This window comes from Argentina anserina, chromosome 4, assembly GCF_933775445.1.
Source record: "Argentina anserina chromosome 4, drPotAnse1.1, whole genome shotgun sequence".
NCBI classification, from domain to species: domain Eukaryota; kingdom Viridiplantae; phylum Streptophyta; class Magnoliopsida; order Rosales; family Rosaceae; genus Argentina; species Argentina anserina.
Window position 1 is genome coordinate 10740861 of NC_065875.1, and position 23718 is coordinate 10764578.

General features: G+C 34.6%; 1 protein-coding gene across 1 annotated transcript; it reads left to right on the forward strand.

Moving 5' to 3' along the window:
* Positions 1 to 16291: 16291 nt before the first annotated feature.
* Positions 16292 to 21615, forward strand: LOC126789889 (26S rRNA (cytosine-C(5))-methyltransferase NOP2B-like). The gene is made up of 17 exons (XM_050515961.1): positions 16292 to 16698; positions 16776 to 16933; positions 17032 to 17095; positions 17180 to 17313; positions 17407 to 17490; positions 17590 to 17664; positions 17745 to 17816; positions 17913 to 17986; positions 18734 to 18786; positions 19178 to 19287; positions 19626 to 19694; positions 19782 to 19856; positions 20125 to 20217; positions 20294 to 20373; positions 20455 to 20554; positions 20690 to 21075; positions 21289 to 21615. Exons 1-17 carry the CDS (start codon positions 16395 to 16397, stop codon positions 21353 to 21355), a joined length of 1998 nt encoding a protein of 665 aa, XP_050371918.1. The 5' UTR covers positions 16292 to 16394; the 3' UTR covers positions 21356 to 21615.
* Positions 21616 to 23718: the final 2103 nt, after the last annotated feature.

Genomic DNA, 23718 nt, shown 5'->3' on the forward strand with positions numbered 1-23718 from the left:
AAATAAATATGGATAGAATAAAAATAAAATTATTAAAATTATGAGAATTTCATTCCCAGATAAATTATTAACAAGTTCTAATTATCTAATAAAAGGAAATCAATGTAAATCACCAAGGACAAATAACCCAATATAACAATAAAATCATTTAACTCAAAATATTCATGCATGTATTTATTTCAAAATAAAAGTCCACTCACAATTTAAGGCCTAAGCCTGACGCTACCCAATTCCAGAGAAATGTTGTTGTTGCAACTCCAGCTTATATTACGTCGTAGCATCAACTCTCAGCCAAGAACTGCGACAGATCTTGTCCCCTCCAAGCCTCCCCCCTTCCAATCTGAGTTGCTAGGATCTCTTTCTTGCCTTCTAGTCGTTCTTGCTGCCGCTCTAAGCTCTACAACGAACCAGAAACCAAAGTTTGCCAGAAAGGAGAGAGGAGTCGCCAGAGTTGGAAAACTTGATGTCGAAGCTCCCCTACCTCAAATTTGATCTCGCTGAATCTTGGTTGTATGCCAGATCTATGGATCTTGTCGGAGAAAGGAGGGACAGTGGGTCACGGTGATGGTGGTCGCAAGGTGAGGCAGTGCCGAACAACGGCGGTGCATGGTGGTGACAGTCCTCCTGCATTCTCAGTTTTAGGGAGAATGACAAGAAGAGAGAGAAAGGAGAAAAGGAAAAGAAGAAGAATAAGGAAAAATGGAGAGTGTGGTCGAAGGGGAGAGGAGAAAAGAAATTAGGGTGTCCCAAGTAAAAATATAATTTTTCCCTCGTGAAAATTTTAAATCCAATCGACACTTAACTTTGATTGCTAATAACTTTCACATCTGATAACCGTTTTAAGCGTGCCGCGAGTTACGAACTCATATCGACGAGCTCTACGACTTTCGTAAATCACGTTTTCAGAAATGAGTGACAAGTTAAAAGTCGCTAAGGTAAGAAATCCACGTGAAATACTAATTTTGGTACTATTTACCGTTCAATAATCGATATGCCGTTAAATTAAGGTGCGGGACGTATCATTGCGGTAGATGTTCGTTCTATAGAACTATAGATCAGTTGAGATGAAGTAGTGTGATGCTACATAACTACTTCAAGGTAAGTACAATTTGGATCTCTATTAATCCTAGATTGCCAATATCTGTGACTAACCTACTGTTGTTGTAGAATTAATGTAGCTTGTTTCTATTGATATTTGATCGTTTGAGTTGTATCTCAACAATGTAATACCATATCTGCCCTTATATGAGAGTATATCTATTTCTCTCATGTCTGATGAATAAGACTGATGGTTGTGACTTGTGAGGATAAAATAATGGTGGCTTCAATAGATTATCATATGCAGTCATCTCTATCATTTACATAATTACAGGCAATTTGACAAATTTATGCAAACTCTGGAATATTGCTATTGGTTAAATATATGAACAATATCATAGACTTTTTGTAAATCCTTGTTCAAATTACTATTGTCTGGCACACTTGGCATTGAATTGAAAAGGTAAAATTTGTTTTTTTAATAAATAAGGTAAAATTTGTTAAGTACAAAATCTTTGTGCATTACAAAAAAAAAATTTGTATGCTTAATGGCAAGGCATAAATGCCGATTTGCACCCAAATTTGGCTGAAATTGTCAATTTGCACCCCGAACTTGCATTTGAGTCAATTTACCTCCTAAACTTGGTAAAAATTGCCGATTTACACCCCGAACTTGTATTTGAGTCAATTTATCTCCTAAACTTGGTAAAAATTGCCGATTTGCACCCCATCCGTTAAATTTAACTGTTTTTATCCAATTTTGCGTCACATGTCATGCATTTAAGGGGTAGCATTGTCATTATATATTTATTCATATTGAATAATGAAATAAATTAATAAAATTACTTAAGAGGAACACTTGCTACAATGTTTGTTTTTTCGAAACATGTTATTGCTTTATATATTTATTATTTTATGTGATATGGTATGTTAAAAAATATTATAAAAAATATAAATAAATAAATACATTGAAAATTAAAAATAAATGTGTGTTCCGAGAGAATTATTATTCTACCATTGTGTGTGTCTTAGCCTTATTAGGTTTTCTGTTAGAGATAGATTCGCATATCTGCAATAGATTAGGACTCCGAAACCTACGGGATTGTGGTTATGTAATGCCTATATATTGGCCTCATTATCAATCAATAAACGGTTACGTTCTGTTCTATTACGTCGTTATTATTCTTGTTTTATTCATCCTCCAACAATGTGTACATATAAAAATATATTTATACACAACACACTATATTTGAATGGATGGGTATATTGAATACATAATTCAAAGTAGGATTAAGTATGTAGAAAAAAAGATGTAAATAAATAATTTGATTAACAAAATAATCCTCATGTTAAAGAATATTTTTATTTGTTTTCAAGAAAAATATAAATATATAATGACAATATTACCCCTTAAATGCATGACATGTGATGCAAAATTTGATAGAAACAGTTAAATTTAACGGATGGGGTGCAAAACGGCAATTTTTACAAAGTTTAGGAGGTAAATTGACTCAAATACAAGTTCGGGGTGTAAATCGGCAATTTTTATAAAGTTTAGGAGGTAAATTGACTCAAATGCAAGTTCATGGTGCAAATTGACAATTTTAGCCAAATTTGGGGTGCAAATCGGTATTTATGCCTAATGGCAATATATGGGAGTTATAGGTACCATTCAAATATTATCTAATTTGTTTTAATTTTATGTAGTCCAATTGGGTTATGATATTGGAATAGCAAGGGAGGTTAGAGATTCAAGCAAGAGGAATATGAGTATTCGGGTCTAGGCTTGGATTTTTTGGGTATGTTCTTTTTTTATTTTATTTTTTTTCTACCGCAAAATCACTTGAGCTTCATTTCATTAAATTGTTATTCCCAACTTCATGGCATGGGTTCTTTTTGACATCTTGGTTTTCATTTTGTTTTCCTTCTGTACCGTTAACAGAGTTATGTAGTGTTGACTCCTTTGAGCAATTACATTGAAGGTTTTTTAAAGAAAAATGTTATGCTTGTCTTTTCTAATTTCCTTTATTAATTGATAAATCTAGCTCTCTGCTATCGTATTTGATGATTCATACTTGTGAGTTGTGGCTTGTGGTAACTTGTTAAATGTTAAAATGCAGGTGTGCTTCTACTATTCTAAGGTATGAATTCTCATGAATCCTATTTGTTACTATTCGATTTTGGGTTCAAATTCGATTCTACTTTATGTGAAAATATGTGGTTGCCAATATGTACAATTACTTTGGTGTGAGCTTGGGCGAGCTATGGAGCTACTTGAAGTTTGGAGTAGATTCTTGGTTGGGAGAGACTGGGACTTGAAGCTTCGACCTACCACTCGGTTGGAACTAAATCATTTCCAAGCTGAATCCACAATAGTTTGAAACTTGGGTGATGTTGCTTGATTTTTTTATTTTAAATCATATTTTGTTTGCTTATGAAGTTAATATAATAGTATGTTATATAGCTCAAATACTCTTGTTGGCAGTTACTGGAATACAAATATTGATGCTTTATATTTAAGTATTTGTAAGTGTGGATCCAAGGCCAAAGTATTAGTTGTATGTGATCAAACGTTCAGTTTGTTTGTGAAACTATAGAAAACATTGCATAACAAAAGAACATATATAGACTCTTATGTGGTATAAACATTTATACTAGCTAAAATAATTTAGGAGTTCTATTAATTATCTACAAGTACTCTAAACTTTTCTTTCTTAATTTTAGCTTAATATATGCAAATACAAAGTATGGAATGGCAGCATGTGCCTCTTCATAGGGAAGTAATGGTGCTGAGCATAATCCTATGAGAGTAGATGGATAAATGTGAACTCAATATTGAGATAGAAATGAAGACATTAGATTCACACACATATTCTCTCAAAGACATAAAGAGATACGGTACACACTCTTAATTTGTTACATAGAATGCTCTATCATGTCCTTTTATTTGTTTTGATTGGTAGAAGTTGAAATTATGAAACCTTATGCTTTCTTTGTTATTTAGAATATTATAATATTTCGCCCTCCAAGATACATAACGAATCTGATATGTCACAGCCAAGGTGGGATATTAACAATTTATGGGTATAAGTATTATATTGTGACAAAAACTTCACCTTTGAGTATCTTTGAGTTTTTCATGTGTTCGAATTGAAATAGTGGCATTTTAATTAGTGATTGAGTTGTTTGTTGTGATAGTATCATATACTACTGTATAGTTACTTATGAAGTTTTACTTTGTCCAGGATGCGTACATATTTGGATGCATATCAACATCTTGTACTCGACAACAGCTCAACACATGAATGTAATTAAAAAGTAAGCAAGTCTTTATATAGGTACAATAGATGCTTATCTTGTATGGTGGATTGGATAAGTGAAAGTAAGTATTGTAGGAAATAAATGTAAAGTAGCAATACATCTTATTATGGACCTTTCTTTCTGTGTAATATACAATAAATGTATAAATGAAGTTTTTTAAATACATATTATGGGCCGTCAAGCACCTTATTTTTTGTTGTGCTTCTGGATTCTAATTAATTCAAGGAATTGAATTAATCAGAATTCAAATATATATTTTTTAATATGAAAAAAAACTGATGACGTTAATAAAACATCATTTCTTTTTAATGACATTCTATAAATGTCATGAATTAATATCTATGACAATTGACTAACGTTGTGGAAGAATTTTCTATGGCGTCCAAGAAACGTCATTAAATATGTATATAATAACATTTACCAAACATCATTGAAAAGTTTTCATGACATTTTTGTAATGTCATTAAAAGGGTGAGCAAACGATGACTTCAATATAGACGACAATGCTTGTGCATCTAAAAAATGTCAGGGAAAGCCTTTCATGACTTTTTTTTATTGTCATTAAAAATTTTATATAGTAGTGTAAAAACATGAAATAGTAGAATGAATTCGAGAGAATAACTGTAATTTTATTGATGGATATAGAGCCTTATGCATTACATTAAAGAACTCGTTGAATCTGGGATAATATATTATTCTTTAACTAGCTAGGCTATACTAATTAGGATAAGATACACCAAGAATATCAAGGAAAATATTTTCCTACAACATGAACATCATTTTATTAGATTTCTTTTTGTTCAATCTATGATTACTAGGTGGGTCTATTTCTATTTCATTCCACAGAATACCCATATGTTTTGTTCATTTTAGTTCACTAGTTTATTTGTAGATTAAATTCTAGGAGTATGGAAGTATACTTCGGTGTCAGATACTGCAAGTCCAAACAAAGGCCTAGTAGAGCCAAGTAATGAGAAGTAAGGAAACACAAATAGAAAAAAATTATATTTCTTTAGGAAGGGGAAGTGGAGGCGCTTGAAGTTTTAGCAGCTTGGGAGTACAAGACCATAATTACAAAGTTTAAAAAAATTCTCATAAATCACTCACAAATGCTTTATTAATGATGATCAATCAGACTCAGGAGTGTGATAGGGAATGTTGTTATGGTCTCTACTTTGTTCTATGGAGAGTAAGTTGTGATATAGCTAAGGAGGAGACCCTAGTAATTGTCATCTATCACGTATTCAAGATTGAGTTGGAGGAGAGTATGGATTCCCCTTTCAGTGTCAGCATATCAGAGAATATAGACATTGTTTTCAAAAGCACAAACCTAGCTCTATAGCACAAGGAAAGCGTGTGAATACTTGAATATCATCCTTACAAAGTTTATTGTCGTTTCACTCCCGAATTGTTTTTTCCACTCACTATCACAAATTCGACTATAAATATGACTAAATCTAATTCTGAGTTTGCAACTAGGAAACAACTATAATCTTTGGGCGGGTGATGTTCAACACCAACATGCTTCGCTCGTGTTGCAAAACTGGGTTTGTACTTATGGCTGCTGTAATTTCCACATCGCTGCCTTTTTTCTCTGGCATGCTGACACTGCTTGGAGTTATGTGCTAATCGTTGCTTACCTTCCATTTCCCATTGCAGTTGCACATTGTGCTAAAAGAAAGATTAATCGAGTGAGCAAGTGTTAGTCCCACCTTCAACTATGTGTGCTTCTTGATTTTGATTGTTGTTTCAGGTGTTGTTCATGGTCTGCACATGGGTCTAAAGGTATACGAGCCCTTTTTCAATGATAGCTCGTAGCTGTTTTTTCTACAGACGAAATATCTAACATATACATATAATTCGACAATATATATGAGTACATGACTATAAAGATATGGATAAACCATGTGTACTTTTGAGTGTAAGTGTGTGTGTCTGTGTACACTACATACATAGTGCAAGAAGATGGCTTACATTTTCCTTTGCAACCAAGGAAACGATTGTAAGATTTGAAAGGGTGACATTCAACATCAACATACTTAGCTTGTGTTGGAGAATTGAGATTGTGCTTCTACTCCCTTTAGTGATTATGATACCCACAACATTGTCTTTCTTCTCCGAAATGCTAGCATTACTTGACGCTATTTGATATTGACCACTTACCATCTACTTCCAATTGTAGCTGCATTGTGTTCAAAAATATGAAACGAGTGAGTTAAGCGAGCCTACGTTGGTTGACCTCTAACTTTGTGCGCTTCTTGATTTTTAATTGTTGCCTTTGGTGCTGCTTATCGGTTGCACAAGGAATCTAAAGGTCTCAAAGCCCTTTCAGTAATGATTATCATTTATTTGGTTTTTTTTTTTCACTAACTATATATAGCATATAGATATAATTCAAGTATATATATGACTACTATATATATATATATATATATATATATATATTAGACTACCCATATATGGTTTGTGTGTGTAGTAGTATTATACATTTGTTTTAACTGAATAATAAGATATCAAATCATAACGTGACAAATCACTGTCAATGGGGACCCTCCTCCGCCAAATCCCAATTAACTCCCTAGAGGATGTAGTATAAGCCTCCCATGATGTGATGATCACACTCTCGAGCACGCTGTCGAGATGTATATCCTCCCCAAGAAAGAATGACGTTAAATAGTCATAGAGACGATCACGAGGCATAGAGGATTGAGCATAATCAAGAAGACATAATATGTAACCGCTATGATCATCCCCCTAAATAATAGGTGATAGAGAGAGAGCTGAGGTGACTATACCCGACGAAAATATAGAACATAATATATATATATATATATAAGCGTATCAAATTGTTTTAGCCTTTTAGGGAATACATCTAGCAAACTATATATTTGTACCAAAGTAAAAGTAAATTAAAATACATAGCAAATTTAATTTAACTAACCGTGTATAACACAACGTACAATTAGTATGTTGTACAGACCCAACGCCCAAGGTGAAGCCCGTAGGGTAACGCAAAAGCCCACCACTGCTTTTCTGGATCACCCCTAGCCTGAAAGGCAGACCATGGGCGTTAGTGACAATTGTGGGCAAGTCTTCACCGCCATCCACTGCAGCACCACAAAGTTTGAAGAAAAAAAAACCGAAGCAAGAACAATTTAGAACTTGGAGTACTTAAATTAATACCTCGATAATGTAAAAAAATCGATGTGTCAACGACTCCAAGTAACAAAAAAACACTATATTGTCTTTTGTACCTGAGTTGTTCTGGTGTCAGGCCCTATGACAGGAATCCAATGGAATGACTGGACCTTAGTAGGCACTCATGAAAAAAGTCTCAATGATGGCGAGAATGGTGTCTGCCACCATGACCCGAGTGGCGAGCTCACTCATCCTAAACCTCTCAATCCTACATTAAGTAAAATTAATAATGTAAGATCGATCAAATATATTTCTAACTCTGTTATACTTCCACTTTGTGATACATCATTACATCATTAATGAGGGTTTTACAAATGTTTTAAATAGCAGATTTGTCTTTCAGTTATTATATATAGTCCTATAGAAAAATAATGAAAAAGGCTATCAGAATAGTACTCAAATTCATTTACGATCCCGAATTTCCAGAAGACCCAAAAGATTCTTCCACTGTATCATTTTTGGGTCCAATGAAATTGGTGCCAATTGGGCGGTCTGTGGACTTTTGTCGCAAACAAAAAATATAATCCAACATATAGTCTTTAAATTCAACACTAGATCATGTAAGTTCATCGACCAACATACAGAATGACTTCCCATCATAAAGCCAAAACTATAAACAAAGGTAAAAAAACCAAGGCTTTGGTAGTTGGTGGATTTACTATTCTTCAATCGTGTATTTACTTTTCTCTAAATCATTAATGAGATAACGGAAAATATAGTCCAACATATAGTCGTTAAATTCAAGACAAGAGAGTGTAAGTTCCTTGGCCATCATACAAAATGGCTCCCCACCATAAGACCCAAACTAAAACAAATGTCGAAAACTAAAGCCTTTTGTATTTATTATTCCCTATGTCTTTAATAGTTCAACTATAGAAGGTCAGAATAGTTAAAATTGATATTAAAATCACATAGACAAAAACATATTAACTGTAAATATATATATATATATATGACAATAAGAATTTGGATCTTTCCCATTTGAAAAGAAAAAGAAAAAGAAAAAAAGAATCAAGGTCTTATAAAGATATTCAAAAGGCCAAATGTATTGCCTTACGCCGTTTCTTCCATTGAGCATGTCAATTTGCTTAACTTTTACTGGTAATAAAACCAAAGATGATAGAGAACAAATCATAAAACTCCATAATTTTCGGGATGCAGTTGGCCGTACCGGCGTCGACTCCAACTAACATCAAGTGTAGACCTAGGTAGCTAAATCCCTAATCAAGTATAGCCTTCAGTTTGGTAGCCACTCAATTACATTTCTCCCCAAAACATAAATATTTACGTAAGAAACCATCACTGCTTCATATACTTACCTAGGCACCCTAGAGCAGTGACCTAAAAGAGTAATTTCAAGCTAAGATACGGTCGTAATCATTTCTCTGAAAATGTAGCCAATGGTGCAAAAATTTTACGGCAATGACATTCTAGTAGCAAATAAGTACATATCACTCCATGTGCTTCTTCTTGAAGCACAACAGACTGTTAATTGTCATACCCACCGTCCCATTTGAAGAAGAAGCACAAGAAAGCACATTGTCTTCGATTCGATTGCTATTGTGTTCATTTCAAAAATAAACAAAGAGAGCACTTTTAAAGTCTCTTTTGGCTATCATAATTGTTATATCATTGCATTTTCTATGGTATGTTGGTGTTGCTTTGCGCTATTTGCTACTTGTCGGTTACCATCAACTTCCCGTTATATATGGAGAGCAAACATTGTGACAATCATTGTATATATGTTAAAATAGAGAATCAACCACAAAACAAATTAAGCACAATTTTATAATTGTATCTTAAATGTAGGCATTATATATTTAATCGTAGACAAAAGCTTTGTATGTTATATATTGCTAAAACATGTCATACATATGAATTTGTAACCAAGAAAAACGGTTGTGAGATTTGAGTGGATGTCGTTCATCGTCAACATCCTTTGCTTGTGCTGCAAAATTAGGTTTGTGTTGCTAGCTTTTTCCTCTTCGATATGTTGGTACTTCTTAGTGCTATTTGATCCTAATAGTTTACCTTATACTTTCCGTTGTAGTTGTACATTTTGCTAAAAAAAGATGAAGCAAGTAAGCCTATGTTGGTTCTCTTCCAACTCTGTGTGCTCATTTGTTGTCTTTGGTGTTATTGACGGTCTACACAAGGGGTCTGAAGGCCTACAATGGCTTGTAGTTAATGATTACTGATTATTTAACTATATATATATATATCATTCGGCTATAGATATGATGACATTATGACTATATATCTATACTCTTATAGAACATCTCCAATGATATAGTTACTTTGATCTAGTCAAATTTGAATTTTGATTTTTGATATAGCAAAGTTATTTTTTTGACATGTTTCTTCTCCAACAATTATGTCAAATGATATCAATATTAATTACATTGGTATAGTACGTAAGGAATAGAGAAATAGATGAAAAGATGGAGATGAGAGAGAAATAATAGACAAAGAAACGACTAGAGGAGATTTTTTTTAAACAAAAACTAGAGGAGCTCCATATGTCAAATTTAACAGTAGAAGCCTTGATGTCAAATCCATGTAGGATTTGACATTTGGTGGAGTTGAGTTGCTAAGGCCATCTCCAACAAAATAATTAAATTCATATACAAATAAGATATTTCATACAAAGTTGAAGAACAACTTAAGATGGCAAAAGGAAATGGAAACAATCAATCAAGCAGGGGTGGGAACAAAAGAGAATTCAACATGAAGACCCACAAGAACGTGATTGTGAAGAATTTCAATTTAGATCTGGAGTCAAAAAAGGAGTTCAGGAACGAGCAGATCGAAAAGGGGGAGAAGTTGCACTCAGCTTAGAAACTAGTGTGGGAGATGCTTTACAAATGAATAGGGAATATATCATATGCTCTATAACTATTAGAATAATACATATTTGACAGTGGTTGTTGACTATCCATGAATTTATTAGACTTTTGAGTATTTTAAGCTTTTTGATGTGAGTTGGAATCACTTGTTTATAGTTTTATGAGTTTGAATGACTAATTTTAAATCATACTTTATATTGCTATGATTGACTGATTTGACATTTTGAGTTGATTATAATAGTTATCATCTTGGGTAATATTTTATCACTATTGTTAATCTAAAAAAATAAAATGTCAAATCTTATGTGGCAACCTAACAACTATATTTGACATCTCAAGAACAATTTCAACAAAGATGTTATTTTTAGAGATTCTAAGTAAGAGCCTCCTAAAAGTATGGTGTTGATAAATTTGTAAATAATTCTAATCCAATATGTTTTTCAAGATCCATTTTTTTGGACTCAACCTCCTGATAATTCCACAAATCTAAACTTAAATGGCTTTATAATTTTAATAATTTGACTTCTGTTGGCTTTATCTTTAGAAATAATGATGGTGATTCTATTCTTGCCTCTAAGCACCTTGGCAAACACAAAAATTTTGTGTGCCGAAACCTTTGGCCCTAGAGCTAATCTCTTTACTGATCTCCTCCACGGCCATGTGCGTCCCAAAGTTGAAGGAGATTCCAAAATCCTCATCATTGTCATTAACAAGTGTACTACTTCTTGGAGAATCATGTAAGCACAAAAATGCATCCAATACCGCCAAAACTCTTCTACGACTCAATGACTCAATAGTACAATAATAAGGGCTAAGAAAAGTACAAATTGAGGTAAAAACATGTTAAGAATGTCGTACAAAGTGCTCATATCAAGAGACAAACTTTATTGTAGATGTTGTTGCTGCAATTTGTCATCATCAAGATATTGCTAGTTGGTCTTCAAATTTCCTTGCTTTTGACTCTAATGTTGTAATTTTCGATACATCTGGTGTTGGTTGTGTTAGAGGGTTTGTTGTGTAATTTTCTTTTTATTATCGAAAAAAAAGATGTTATCTGCCATGTAGATGACTTTTCTAAGCAACCATGTCAAATTTAACTGTTGTAAAACCTCTAGTCATTCAATTCTCTTTCTTCATTAAATATAAATTTGTTGGAGTGAAAATTTCTCAAAATTGTCAAAATCCACATCACATGTTAAATTCAAAATTGACAATTTTTTTAAACTCTTTCATTGGAGATGCTTAAGTCAATTGCTATCATTACAGTGTCCACCTATCATTTGACATTATTGTTGGAGTATCTCCAATGAGATAGTCAAAAAAATTATCGAATTTAAATTTGACATGTGAGGTAGATGTTGACTAGTATGGAATTTTTTCACTCCAACAAAAGTGTCAAAATAGACACATATTGTATTTGTAACAATGAGAGAGAGATTGTAGGTTAATATGAAAATTCTGGGTATGAATTACAGCTGAAGGAGCGAGAAAATAATAAAGAAAAGAATTACTATAAACTTTCATTTTGTCAAATTTGACATGTTTATTTGGGATAGTACGTCATCTATGTGGCAGATAATATTATTGTTGGAGTTGTGTTTTAATAGTCAATTATAGTTGTTGGGCTTTCCACGTAAAATTTGACTATATTGTTGGAGATGCTCATAACCCAAACAAGCTTGCTAGCAAGAACAGATTTTTTTTTAAACCAAAAAGTCCCTAATTGATTAAAAAACTTTGTGAACAAATAAAATCATAGGGCCAATTTAGACAATTATAAAAATAAAATAAATGCATCCCATAAAACCATATTTTCTGTCCCACTACATCATTTTTAACAAACCTTATCCTGCAAAACCAATCATATTCTTGATCCTTATTTTCTAAAAACAAATCATTTGCACATGTAGAGCATGTGTGAGTGACTAGTATTTGAATTAACATGGATGTAGTTTGTGTGTGTGTGTCCACTTTCGATACACTTGGTTTAATTATTTGAAAATTATTAATTATTTGAATTATAGAATGACTTGTTCACCTTACATGATGTTTATTTATTAAAAAACTAAAATAACCTAATCTAAAATTACATTATAGGACAATAAGTTGTTATAAATTACATTATATATGTATAATTAGGGTTTATTTCAAGTAGGCAAAAATAAGAAAAAAAATGATGATCATTTGCCTGTGGATATATGAAATCATATTGTTCATTGTGATCAAATTTGAAGCATATACATAAACATCAAATTAACTTTCCAGTTGGTACACACTACATAAGAGGCTGAGGAAGAAGTTTTTCATCTAATGCATGCTTTCTGCTATTTTTTTTTTCATTTTCTTACTTTGAGATCAATGATTTGAGAAAAGGCCGTGGGAGTTACTTTACTCCCTTAAGAAACATATCCCTTCCCTTCATATTGATCTCCCAAAACCATTTGACACAAGTGATCTCAATCATATAAGATCAACTCAACAATTGATCATACACTGATCGGAGTAAAAATGAATGCTGATTTTATCTTGCAGAGGCCAAGATGTGATTCATAAAAATCATATACATATATGTGTAAAATATTAGGTGAAGACTGAAGACGGATGAGTTCTTCTAGAGAAAGATTGGGAAGACTAATTTTTCAAGACAGAAAAATAAGATTGATGAGTGATATCTAGAAACGTACTTAGTATGTATTTAAATGCGTGAACGAAGTAGTATAAAAAAGGCTAATTTGGGTACTATAAATGAGTGAATAAAGGTAAGTTGATATCACAAATTTATATGTTGGGTGTAAAGAGAATGTAGGGTAAACAAAGTATCGTAGGGTGACAATAGTCGCACCCTTATAAATATTGTACATGGAAATTCAGATGCTATCGTACAGAGAAACATATATAACTATGTTTTATCTATAAGATAAGCAACGTTTTTCATAAAGATTTACAATACATGAAGTGTCCTCATCTACATCATATAACTTGGACCATAAATTAATGAGAATATCAACCGATATTTATTTTTCTTTAGAAAATGAACTAAGGTCCAAGAAACATTCTTTGATGTTAGCCATTTTCTTATACAATGCATCTAAGGTGCTCTTATGATTTCTAAACTCTATCCATCCCTAGTGGTAAATACTAACAATATTTGATGGTTGAGATAAAAAAATCATTTAATGGTGGGAATAGACTAGATTAAGTGTGATAAGATCTATTCGTCAAACGTCTCATCTCATCGCAATAAAACGGAACGGGATCAAGATGAGACTAATATTTTTAGACTTCGGTCTCGTCCCATCTTGACAAATTTTGGGATGGGATTGAGATTTGAGATTTTTATGCCCGGCCCCTACTTCTCAAATTGTAGTCCTCTGGTCATTTGGACAACATATAATGCTAATATGTTGTCTAAAGTTTTCCAATTTTGTGAAAATTTGAAAAAAGTTGAAAATTTTCGATTATTCTACATTTTAAGAAGTTAAACAAAGTTCGGACAACAGAACTAAATTTTTTATTGTCTAAAGGGTGTTCTTTGATTGGTTTTTTGGCATATTAATGTATATATATAATATATATACTCAGTATAGTTTTTAGTGAGGCTGTGCAATATTATATCACTTTAGGACCCCGATACATGGGGGAATGTTGTAAGAGAATTATCTCCGTAATATTCCTGGTGTATTTTATACTAATTAGTATAGCCTAGTTATGACTAGTTAACGGGCCAGGCTCGGCCCAGCCCATGAGTGGCGGGCCCGGACCTTAGTACATTTAAATAAGTGACGGGTCATGTATTTTCACAAATATGAAGATCCAAGCCCGCCCACCTAAAGCGGGCATTGCGGGCTTTTGCAGGCCTGGCCTTGCGGGCTTTTACGGGTCGATAAAGCCCGCAAGGCCAGACCCTGCGATATATATTAGAAAAAAACATAATACTCTAATTCAAGGGTTTAAAACAATAAATGAATTATTAGAAAACATTCTAAAAAAAGTCACAAATAAATTCTAGTTTCGAAATATTGTCGATCGACACCAGTAGATGTGATCGATATATATATATATATATATATATAGGGACTATGTAAAAATTTCATCCGTTTTGAACATGGTTTGACCGTCTGTACCTACGGTCAACAAAAAAAGGCTTTTTGACATAATAAAACCCCATTGACTGGGGTTTTACCAAATGGGTTTCCTCGTTGCGACCACGCACATCTGTGACAAAAATTAAGTGATTTCAAATATGTAAACAACTTTCTGCATTCGCATCTTGGTAATGGGTCTCCCCTTAGGGCATATTAGTATTGTTCTTGGTTTACCGGAAATTCTCATGGTCAAACGAGGTGCGAATTGGATGAAATTTTAAAATGGTCACTAAATATATATACCGATCACATCGGATGGTGTCGATTGATTCTGAGAAGTTTCCTTTATATAGTCGCTTCATAATGCGATAGTTTTATTATAAACCTAATATAAAAGTTATAATACATTACTGGACATTTCGGCGATCAACAACTCCAGTTTGAAATATGGTTGATCGACACTAGCAGATGTGATCGGTATATATATTTATGAAACCAGTAAAAATTTCGTCCGTTTTGAACATGGTTTGCAGTTCGTACCAACGGTCAACTAAAAGAAGAGGCGTTTTGACATATTGAAATCCCATTGACCGGGACTTTACAAAATGAATGTATTCAGTGCAACTGCACACGATAGGTAACAAAAAATAGGTGATTTCAGATATGTAACGGCTTTCGGCATTCGCATTTTTGTAAGAGGTCATCTCTTAAGGTATATTAGTGGTGTTTTTCATTTACCGAAAATTCCGATGGTCGAACGAGGTACGAATTGGAAGAAATTTTTACATGGTTACTAAATATATATATATCGGCTTGCGTCGATCGATCCTGAGAAGTTTCCTTCCTATAGTCGCTTCATAATGCGATAGTTTTATTTAAAATCTGGTATAAATGTTATAATACATTAATGGACACGTTTTGACATATTAAAATCCCCATTGACCGGGGCTTTACCAAATGGGTTTCCTTGGTGTGACCATACACAATCATTAACAAAAATTAGATGATTTTAGATTAGCAAACGGTTTTCGGTGTTAGCATTTTGGTAATGGGTCTTCTTTTATGGTGTATTAGTGTTGTTTTTGGTTTACCGGAAATTCCAATGGTAAAACGAGGTCCGAATTGAATGAAATTTTTACAGGGTCACTAAATATATATACCGATCATATCGGATGGTATCAATCGATCCCGAGAAGTTTCCTTCATATAGTTGCTTCATAATGCGATAATTTTAGTCTAAACCTAATAAAATATGTATGTATAATATTCTATTATTTGACGGGATTTTACGGGCCGGACCTTGCGGGTTTTTGGCTGGCCGGGTTTCACATCTCTAATCTAAGCCCGACACTCTACCAGAGGAAGCGAGTTTTAGCAGGTTTTCTCAATGCCCGGGTAAAAGCTCATCCGGCTTGCGAGCCTCCCGTGGCTAAATGACGAGGCGTAAGCCTAGTTAGTTACAGAATAATATTTTATTCCACATTTAACAAAATATTTAATGTAATATATATATATATTGTCTCACATCTATTAATAAAATGACTATTATTCTCTCGAATCCTTTATACTGTTACAATATATACCACTTCTTTTGATATTTATAAAATGAAAAACTAAAACGTTATCGGTCGTTTTTATTTTATATCATGGATGTAAATATAATTGAATTGAAATTTCCTAATTAGTGTATGCTTTCCTAATTGGGTGTATTCTTACATAAATAAATAATGTATGATGGTTTGATGGAGGATAAAATAGGAAAAACTCACGGGTCAGTGTCACTAGTCCCTGAGATTTCTTCCGTTAACCTAGAGACCATAATATCTCCTCCCGCCTCTCATTCCAAAACCCTAAACCCCAAGCCTCTCTCTCTTTCGCTCTCTTCAAGGCAACTCCGGCAACTGTAATGGGCACCTCAGCAATCAACAAGAGAAAGGGGCCAAAACCCCAGAAGGCTTCCCCCAATAAGAAGCAAAAGAAGGAAGCTTTCACTGCCAAAACCCCAAAGAAACCCAAGAAAGTCGAGCAGGTCTTCGAGCCTTCTGATGATGAGGAAGAGATAGAGGAACTTGATGAGGAGTTCGACGGAGGAGATGAGGTAGGATCTGGCTCTGATAGTGATACTGATATCTTCGGTGGGGATGATCCCCTCCGAGATGACGACGACGACGGGTCCCTCCCAGGAAGTGACGAAGATGAAGATGATGAAGGTAGTGCGTTCACGTCTGTCGTTATTAATTTTTTATGGTTTGCAGTGTTGTTGAACTTGTTATGCTGCTGTTTGTAGAGAATGATTCTTCGGATTCGGATTCCGACACGGGTGATATTGCGAAGAAATCGGAGCAGATTGATGCGAGAAGGAAAAGGGTAGAGGAAGAAGGTAGACAGGAGCTGGAATTAAATATCAAGGATGAATCTGATGAGTTCAAATTACCTACTCAGAAGGTTTTGCTCCTATTCAAATGAGTTATTGGAACATTAGTTGAGTATGTCTTGTCAACAAATTGATTAAGTCGAGGTTGTTTTTTTTGGTAATGAAATAGGAACTTGAAGATGAGGCACGTCAGCCTCCGGATCTTTCTAATCTCCAGAGGAGGATAAAAGAGAGTAAGTTTTGCTTCCGGTGATACATGTTTCGGCAAATTTCAAAAGGATGTTTGTTCGGGCCTGATTTTTGATATGTTGAAATAGTTGTTCGGGTGCTTTCGAATTTCAAGGCATTGAGGCAAGAGGGGAAGTCGAGAAAGGAGTATATTGAACAGCTTAAGAGAGATTTAAGCTCGTACTACGGCTACAATGAGTTTTTGATTGGAGCTCTAGTAGAGGTGATTGATTGATTAGTTTTCTGTTGTAGCTATTTTGTAATGGCGTTTCTTGGTTTTGGTTTTAACACATCAGTTTTGTAATTTGTATTCTAGATGTTTCCAGTTGTTGAACTTGTGGAGCTTATAGAAGCTTTTGAAAAGCACCGACCTATATGCCTCCGAACTAACACTCTGAAGGTGACAAAAACATTTTAACATGTCCGTGCTGTGACTTGTTTCTAATGCTTTCTTGGGAGCAGTCTGTTCTTATCAGTGTTACTTTCCTTTTTTGCATAGACACGAAGGAGGGATTTGGCAGCTAGTTTGATAAACCGAGGAGTAAACCTAGATCCGTTGAGCAAGTGGTCTAAAGTAGAATCACTTCACATTTGTTTTTCCCTCACTTCTTGTTCTCGTCCTGCGTTTATATCAATTTCAAATTCCGATTGCAGGTTGGATTGGTTGTGTATGAATCACAAGTTCCAGTTGGTGCCACCCCGGAATATATGGCTGGTTATTACATGGTAGGTTTTTGAGTTTATCTTGTTCTGTGCTATCAGTTTTCGTGATGAATTTGTTTCTTTGAAGGATTTACTTATGGTTAAAAATTGCTTACTCAGCTCCAAAGTGCAAGCTCCTTTTTGCCTGTTATGGCCCTTGCTCCTCAGGAAAATGAACGAGTTGTTGATATGGCGTAAGTGATGTTTATATATATATTTTATTTGTTTCATGTTTTGTGTGTTACATGATCAATACTGTTACTGCTATCAATTTAATATTCAGATTTTGTTGGCATGATAAACTTACTATATTATAGATTTCATGATATACGTTATATATCTAATTGAATAACTACTGTAAACCCATTTGATTTGCTTCGTGCTACAATTAATGATATGATAAGCTAAAATTGATAAACACCCATGCACTATTTGTTGATAAGGGTGAATGAAATGTTTTACTTGAATGGGTAGGACATTAGCTGATCTGGTACTTAAATGAAATGTTCTTGTGCCCAATCTAGTCTAACATTGTCAACCCGTATCTTCTTTATTCTAACAACCGGAGCTGCTTGTGGTTTAGTAAAGGGAGAGATTTTATCTTCATTCTGGGTGAAGGTGTGGTAGCTTGGTTCTGTTAGAATGAGGATCTTTTCTGAAACTTCAAATATATATGTGATATAATCTCACCCTTGCTTCTGTGTTTGAGGAAGAAATAGTTGTCATGTTTCATGTTTATATTGGCTGAAAGTTCAGAATGCTTTAGGTTCTCTCTTCTTGGAGCTATGGGCTTGCCTAAAATTTTTTAGTTAACAAGAATATAGTGGGTTGATTATATTCTGAACTTTGTCTATGCCTTTGTCCTAAAATACCCTTACAATCAGTTTGCATATCATATATATGGCGATCTCCATTATAATCAACACTTTATCCTGTTGCAGGGCTGCTCCTGGTGGTAAAACAACCTATGTTGCGGCTCTTATGAAAAATAGTGGTATGTGTAGTGTAATGACTTCATGATAATCCCCTGGCTCTATGTGGCAGTGCATTCATTTCCATTGACTAGAATATTTTGGTTGTTTGAGTCCTAGTTCTAATGTTGCCTGTCAGTCTCCACCGCGTTATGACTATGTAGTCACAGTTTTTTTTGTTCATTTTTATGATATCATGCTCTCTGGGATGACTGTCATTATCTCTATCACTGTTGCTATTTTGTTCATGTGTGTGTCAAAGCATGGCTTGCTCAAACCTGTTGTTGTTTTCGTGGGGTTATGTGTTTGTCTATATTTTCTTCTCTCATATAATGCTTGGGTATTTTCTTGATAATTTATAGTAGCTCCATGTATTGGTTTGGCGGTTTTAATTCTGATGCAATTCTTTAACAGGAATTATATTTGCAAATGAAATGAAGGAGCCAAGGCTTAAGTCTCTCACTGCTAATTTGCATCGTATGGGGGTGACAAACACAGTCGTTTGTAACTACGACGGCAAGGAGGTTTGATTTTTCTTTCTTATCTCTTTTATACTTTGAAAAGTCTAATCATATAATGTTGAGATGTGTAACATTTGTGTCACTGAATATTGTCAAGGAATGGAAATGTGTGTGTGTGTGTGTACACACATCCGGCCTGATGCTCAAGACTCTCATCACTTAAAACAATTTATATTGGATATCTATATTATTTCCGTAATTTATTTTATACACTATGTATTCCACTAGTTTATTTATACTTCATTCAAGGTTCCACAATGTTGTTGGCTAGCAGTAGCCTATGTATTATGTGTATTCTCTCAGGACTAACATCTTTTCTTCTGTTGAATCTTCTACTTTAGCTTCCTAAGGTTTTGGGTAGCAACGCGCTTGATAGAGTTCTGTTGGACGCTCCTTGCAGCGGGACAGGGGTAAGTAGCTAGATTTCAATCTGAAATAGTTGGATTTACTCTGTTGGTTTTTTTTGGTATTGAAGCCAAATGAATGTTCTTTTGCAGGTTATATCCAAAGATGAGTCTGTTAAAACCTCTAAAAGTTCTGAAGAAATAATGAAATGTGCTCATCTCCAGAAGGTACACACTTTTTTGTAAGGTTGTAAAACATATAATTCATTTTTTCTGAAGTGACCTTATGATTTCTAGATGACAAGTAGCTTAGCAATTTGAAACAAGTCTAAAATTGTCTATTTATTGTAAAGTCAAGTATCTCCGAAAGTGTGGGAACTGCATCCGGAAAGAACCTCATGATTCAGTTTTCTCTTCTTTTATTTTTTTTAATGTATCATTGTTACTCTATGCGCTTATGTCCTTTGATTTTTTGCAATATTTTTTTTTTTTGCAGCAACTGATTCTAGCTGCAATTGACATGGTGGATGCAAATTCGAAATCAGGGGGATACATTGTGTACTCCACGTGCTCCATTATGGTTGCTGAGGTTTGTCTAATACAAACCATGGGAGTTTAATTTTCTTGTTTTAAACTTTTCATATAGTTGAACTTGCATGTTGCAGAATGAAGCTGTTATTGACTATGCACTCAGGAAGAGAAATGTTAAACTTGTTCCGTGTGGACTTGACTTTGGGCGTCCAGGGTATTGATATTTTCCCTCTTTTGTTACTTAGCTGCAAGGCAATTACTTTTTGCAATTTATTAATGTTCTCTTCTTCACCAGGTTTACCCGGTTTAGGGAGCAGCGTTTCCACCCGTCTGTGGAAAAGACAAGGCGATTCTACCCTCATGTTCATAATATGGATGGTTTTTTTGTGGCAAAGGTACATTGTATTGCTTTGTTCTTTTCTTTTCATGTCTTCAAAATACATGTCAGGCCAGCTTGGAGATGTACATGTTGGTCAGAAGGCTTGTGAATTAAGCTATAAACTAATGATTTGACTATTCGATATGTCTAGCTGAAAAAGATGAGCAATTTGAAGCCAACTACAGCAGAAGCTCGATTATCTGAAACAGTAGAGGCTGAAACTGTAGATGTAGATATCAACATGGCAGAAGACGACAGTGACACTGAAAGTGAGAAGAACATCAGTGTAGTTCCTCAACAGGTTTCGACAGACAAGGACACTGAAAGTGAAATGAAGGTTTTGGAAAATGGCAAACCAGAGGTGGCAGGCACTGATAAAAAGAGGAAAGAAAAGAAGCTGCCGTCCTTTTTCTCTCACCTGGAAGGGCAATTCCCATTGGATAAAAATGCTGAACCGAAGGTGAAGTCCTCGGACCAGAAAAAGGAAAAGAGAGTGAAACTGAAATTCCCCCCTAGGGAGGTGATTGCAAAAGCTAGGTACAAATCACCATATTTGATTATTGATTTCTTCTTTCTCTAGTACAAAATTTTATCCTTTCTCCTGGAATAGGTGGCTTGCGATAGAGTCGACGAGGATCTTGTATGTATGTAAAGTAACACTAGACGCAAGCTGCGTAATCTGCAGTCTTTGAATACAATCATGTGTTGTTTTGCTAGCTTGAGGCTCTAACTTGATTCAAACTCCTGCAGGGAAGAGAAGAGGACAGCTCTGAGGAAAAACAAAGCTAAGAAGAATACCGTTGGTACAAGAGAATGAGCAAAGGATGCCACCTCAGTGGAGGGCTCTTCAAATTCAGTGCATGGGGGTTCTGCAAATAGATTTGATACGACTTGCTGCCCCTGCAGACCCCAAAATTTTGAATTAATTCATGTCCAGGACTGAAGTATACTGTGTTGTTGCAAACACAAAATTTCCATTATTTAAGTGATCTTGCCAAAAAGTGTTTCTATATAATTAGTGGATTAAAATAGAGTTGAGAGAGCTAAGAACTGTATTCTCTGAAGCGGATACTAGTGCTAAGTTGCCAAGGTCATGCTAATATTCACCAGCCTTCGCAGCAAAGCTATGGAGTAAAGTTCACTACCATATGAGTCGCTAGAAAATGATCAGTTGAGTACTAAAAAACAATACAAGGCTGTCAAGGAAAAGTAATCAGTGAAGCAAAGCCGGCTCACAGTTTATGCAAATTGATAAACAGCAACCATTAAGAAGTCAACGCCATAATGGCCAACAACAAAACTATGAGATATGGCTCGTTAACCGGGCGGACCGAGTATTTTCACAGATATGAAGATTTAAGTTCGCTCACTAAAAGCGGGTCTTGTGAGTTTTTCCGGGCTGGGCTTTGCGGGTTTTTACGAGCTGGGCCTTACGGGTTTGTATCAGAAAAAATAACATAATATTCTTATTTAAGGGTTTGAAACAATAAAATAATAATTATAAAATATTCTAAAAAAAGTGACAAATAAATTCTAGTTTCAAAATATTGTCGATCGACACCCGTAGATGTGATCGATATATATATATATATATATATATATATATATATATATATATATATATTCAGAGACCCTGTAAAAACTTCGTCCGTTTTGAACATGGTTTGACTGGCCGTACTTATGGCCAACAAAAAAAGAGACGTTGTGACATGATAAAACCTCATTAACTGGGGCTTTATCAACTGAGTTTCCTTGTTGCGACTACGCACGATCGGTGGCAAAAATTAGGTGATTTCAAATATGTAAACAACTTTCGGCATTCACATCTTGGTAATGGGTCCTCCCTTAGGGCACATTAGTGGTGTTTTTGGTTTATCGAAAATTCCGATGGTCAAACGAGGTCCGAATTGGATGAAATTTTTACATGGTCACTAAATATATATACCGATCACATCGGATCGTGTCGATTGATTCCGAGAAGTTTCATTCATATAGTCGCTCCATAATGCGATAGTTTTATTATAAACCTAATATAAAGGTTATGATACATTAGTGGACACTTCGGCGATCGACAACTCTAGTTCGAAATATGGTCGATCGACACCAACAAATATGATCGGTATATATATATTTAGGGAACCTGTAAAAATTTCATCCGTTTTGGAAATGGTTTAACCGTCTGTATATATGATCAACCAAAAAAGAGGTGTTTTGACATATTAAAACCCCAATTCACCGGGACTTTGCCAAATGTGTTTCCTCAATGCGACCGCGCACGAAAGATAACAAAAATTAGGTGATTTCAGATATGCAAACGACTTTCGGTGTTCGCATTTAGGGTCTTCCTATATGACATATTAGTGTTGTTTTTGGTTTACCGGAAATTCTGACGGTCAAATGAGGTCCGATTTTGATGAAATTTTTACATGGTCACTAAATATATATACCGATCACATCAGCTAGTGTCAATTGATCCCGATAAATTTTCTTCATATAGCCGCTTCATAATGCGATAGTTTTATTCTAAACCTAATATAAAGGTTATGATACATTAGTGGACACTTAAGCGATCGACAACTCTAGTTTGAAATATGGTCGATCGACACCAGCAAATGTAATCGGTATATATATTTAGAGACCCCGTAAATATTTCATCCCTTTTGGACATAGTTTAACCGTTCGTACTTACGGTTAACCAAAAAAGAAAAGTTTTGACATATTGAAACCCCATTGACCGGGGCTTTGCCAAATTGGTTTCCTCAGTGCGACCGCGCATGATAGGTAACAAAAATTAGGCGATTTCAGATATGCAAACGACTTTCGGTGTTCGCATTTTTGTAATGGGTCCTCCCTTAGACATATTAGTGGTGTTTTCAATTTACTGGAAATTTCGACGGTCAAACGAGGTCCGAATTGGATGAAATTTTTACATGGTCACTAAATATAAGTACTGATAACATAGACTAATGTCGATTAATTTCGAGAAATTTCCTTCATAATGTGATAGTTTTATTTTAAACCGAGTATAAAAAGTTATGATACATTAGTGGACACTTCGGTGATCGACAACTCTGGTTCTAAATAGAGTCGATTAACACCAGTAGATATGATCAGTATATACCTCTTAAAAATTTCGTCCGTTTTGAAAATAGTTTGACCGTCCGTACCTACAATCAACAA

What these genes read in the sequence shown, in the direction of transcription:
- LOC126789889 (XM_050515961.1), top strand. Translation starts at nt 16,395, where the DNA reads ATGGGCACCTCAGCAATCAACAAGAGAAAGGGGCCAAAACCCCAGAAG. An exon ending in GTAACTACGACGGCAAGGAG is followed by an intron (nt 19,288 to 19,625) that starts GTTTGATTTTTC and finishes CTTCTACTTTAG; the next exon opens with CTTCCTAAGGTTTTGGGTAG. An exon ending in GCTCCATTATGGTTGCTGAG is followed by an intron (nt 20,218 to 20,293) that starts GTTTGTCTAATA and finishes TGCATGTTGCAG; the next exon opens with AATGAAGCTGTTATTGACTA.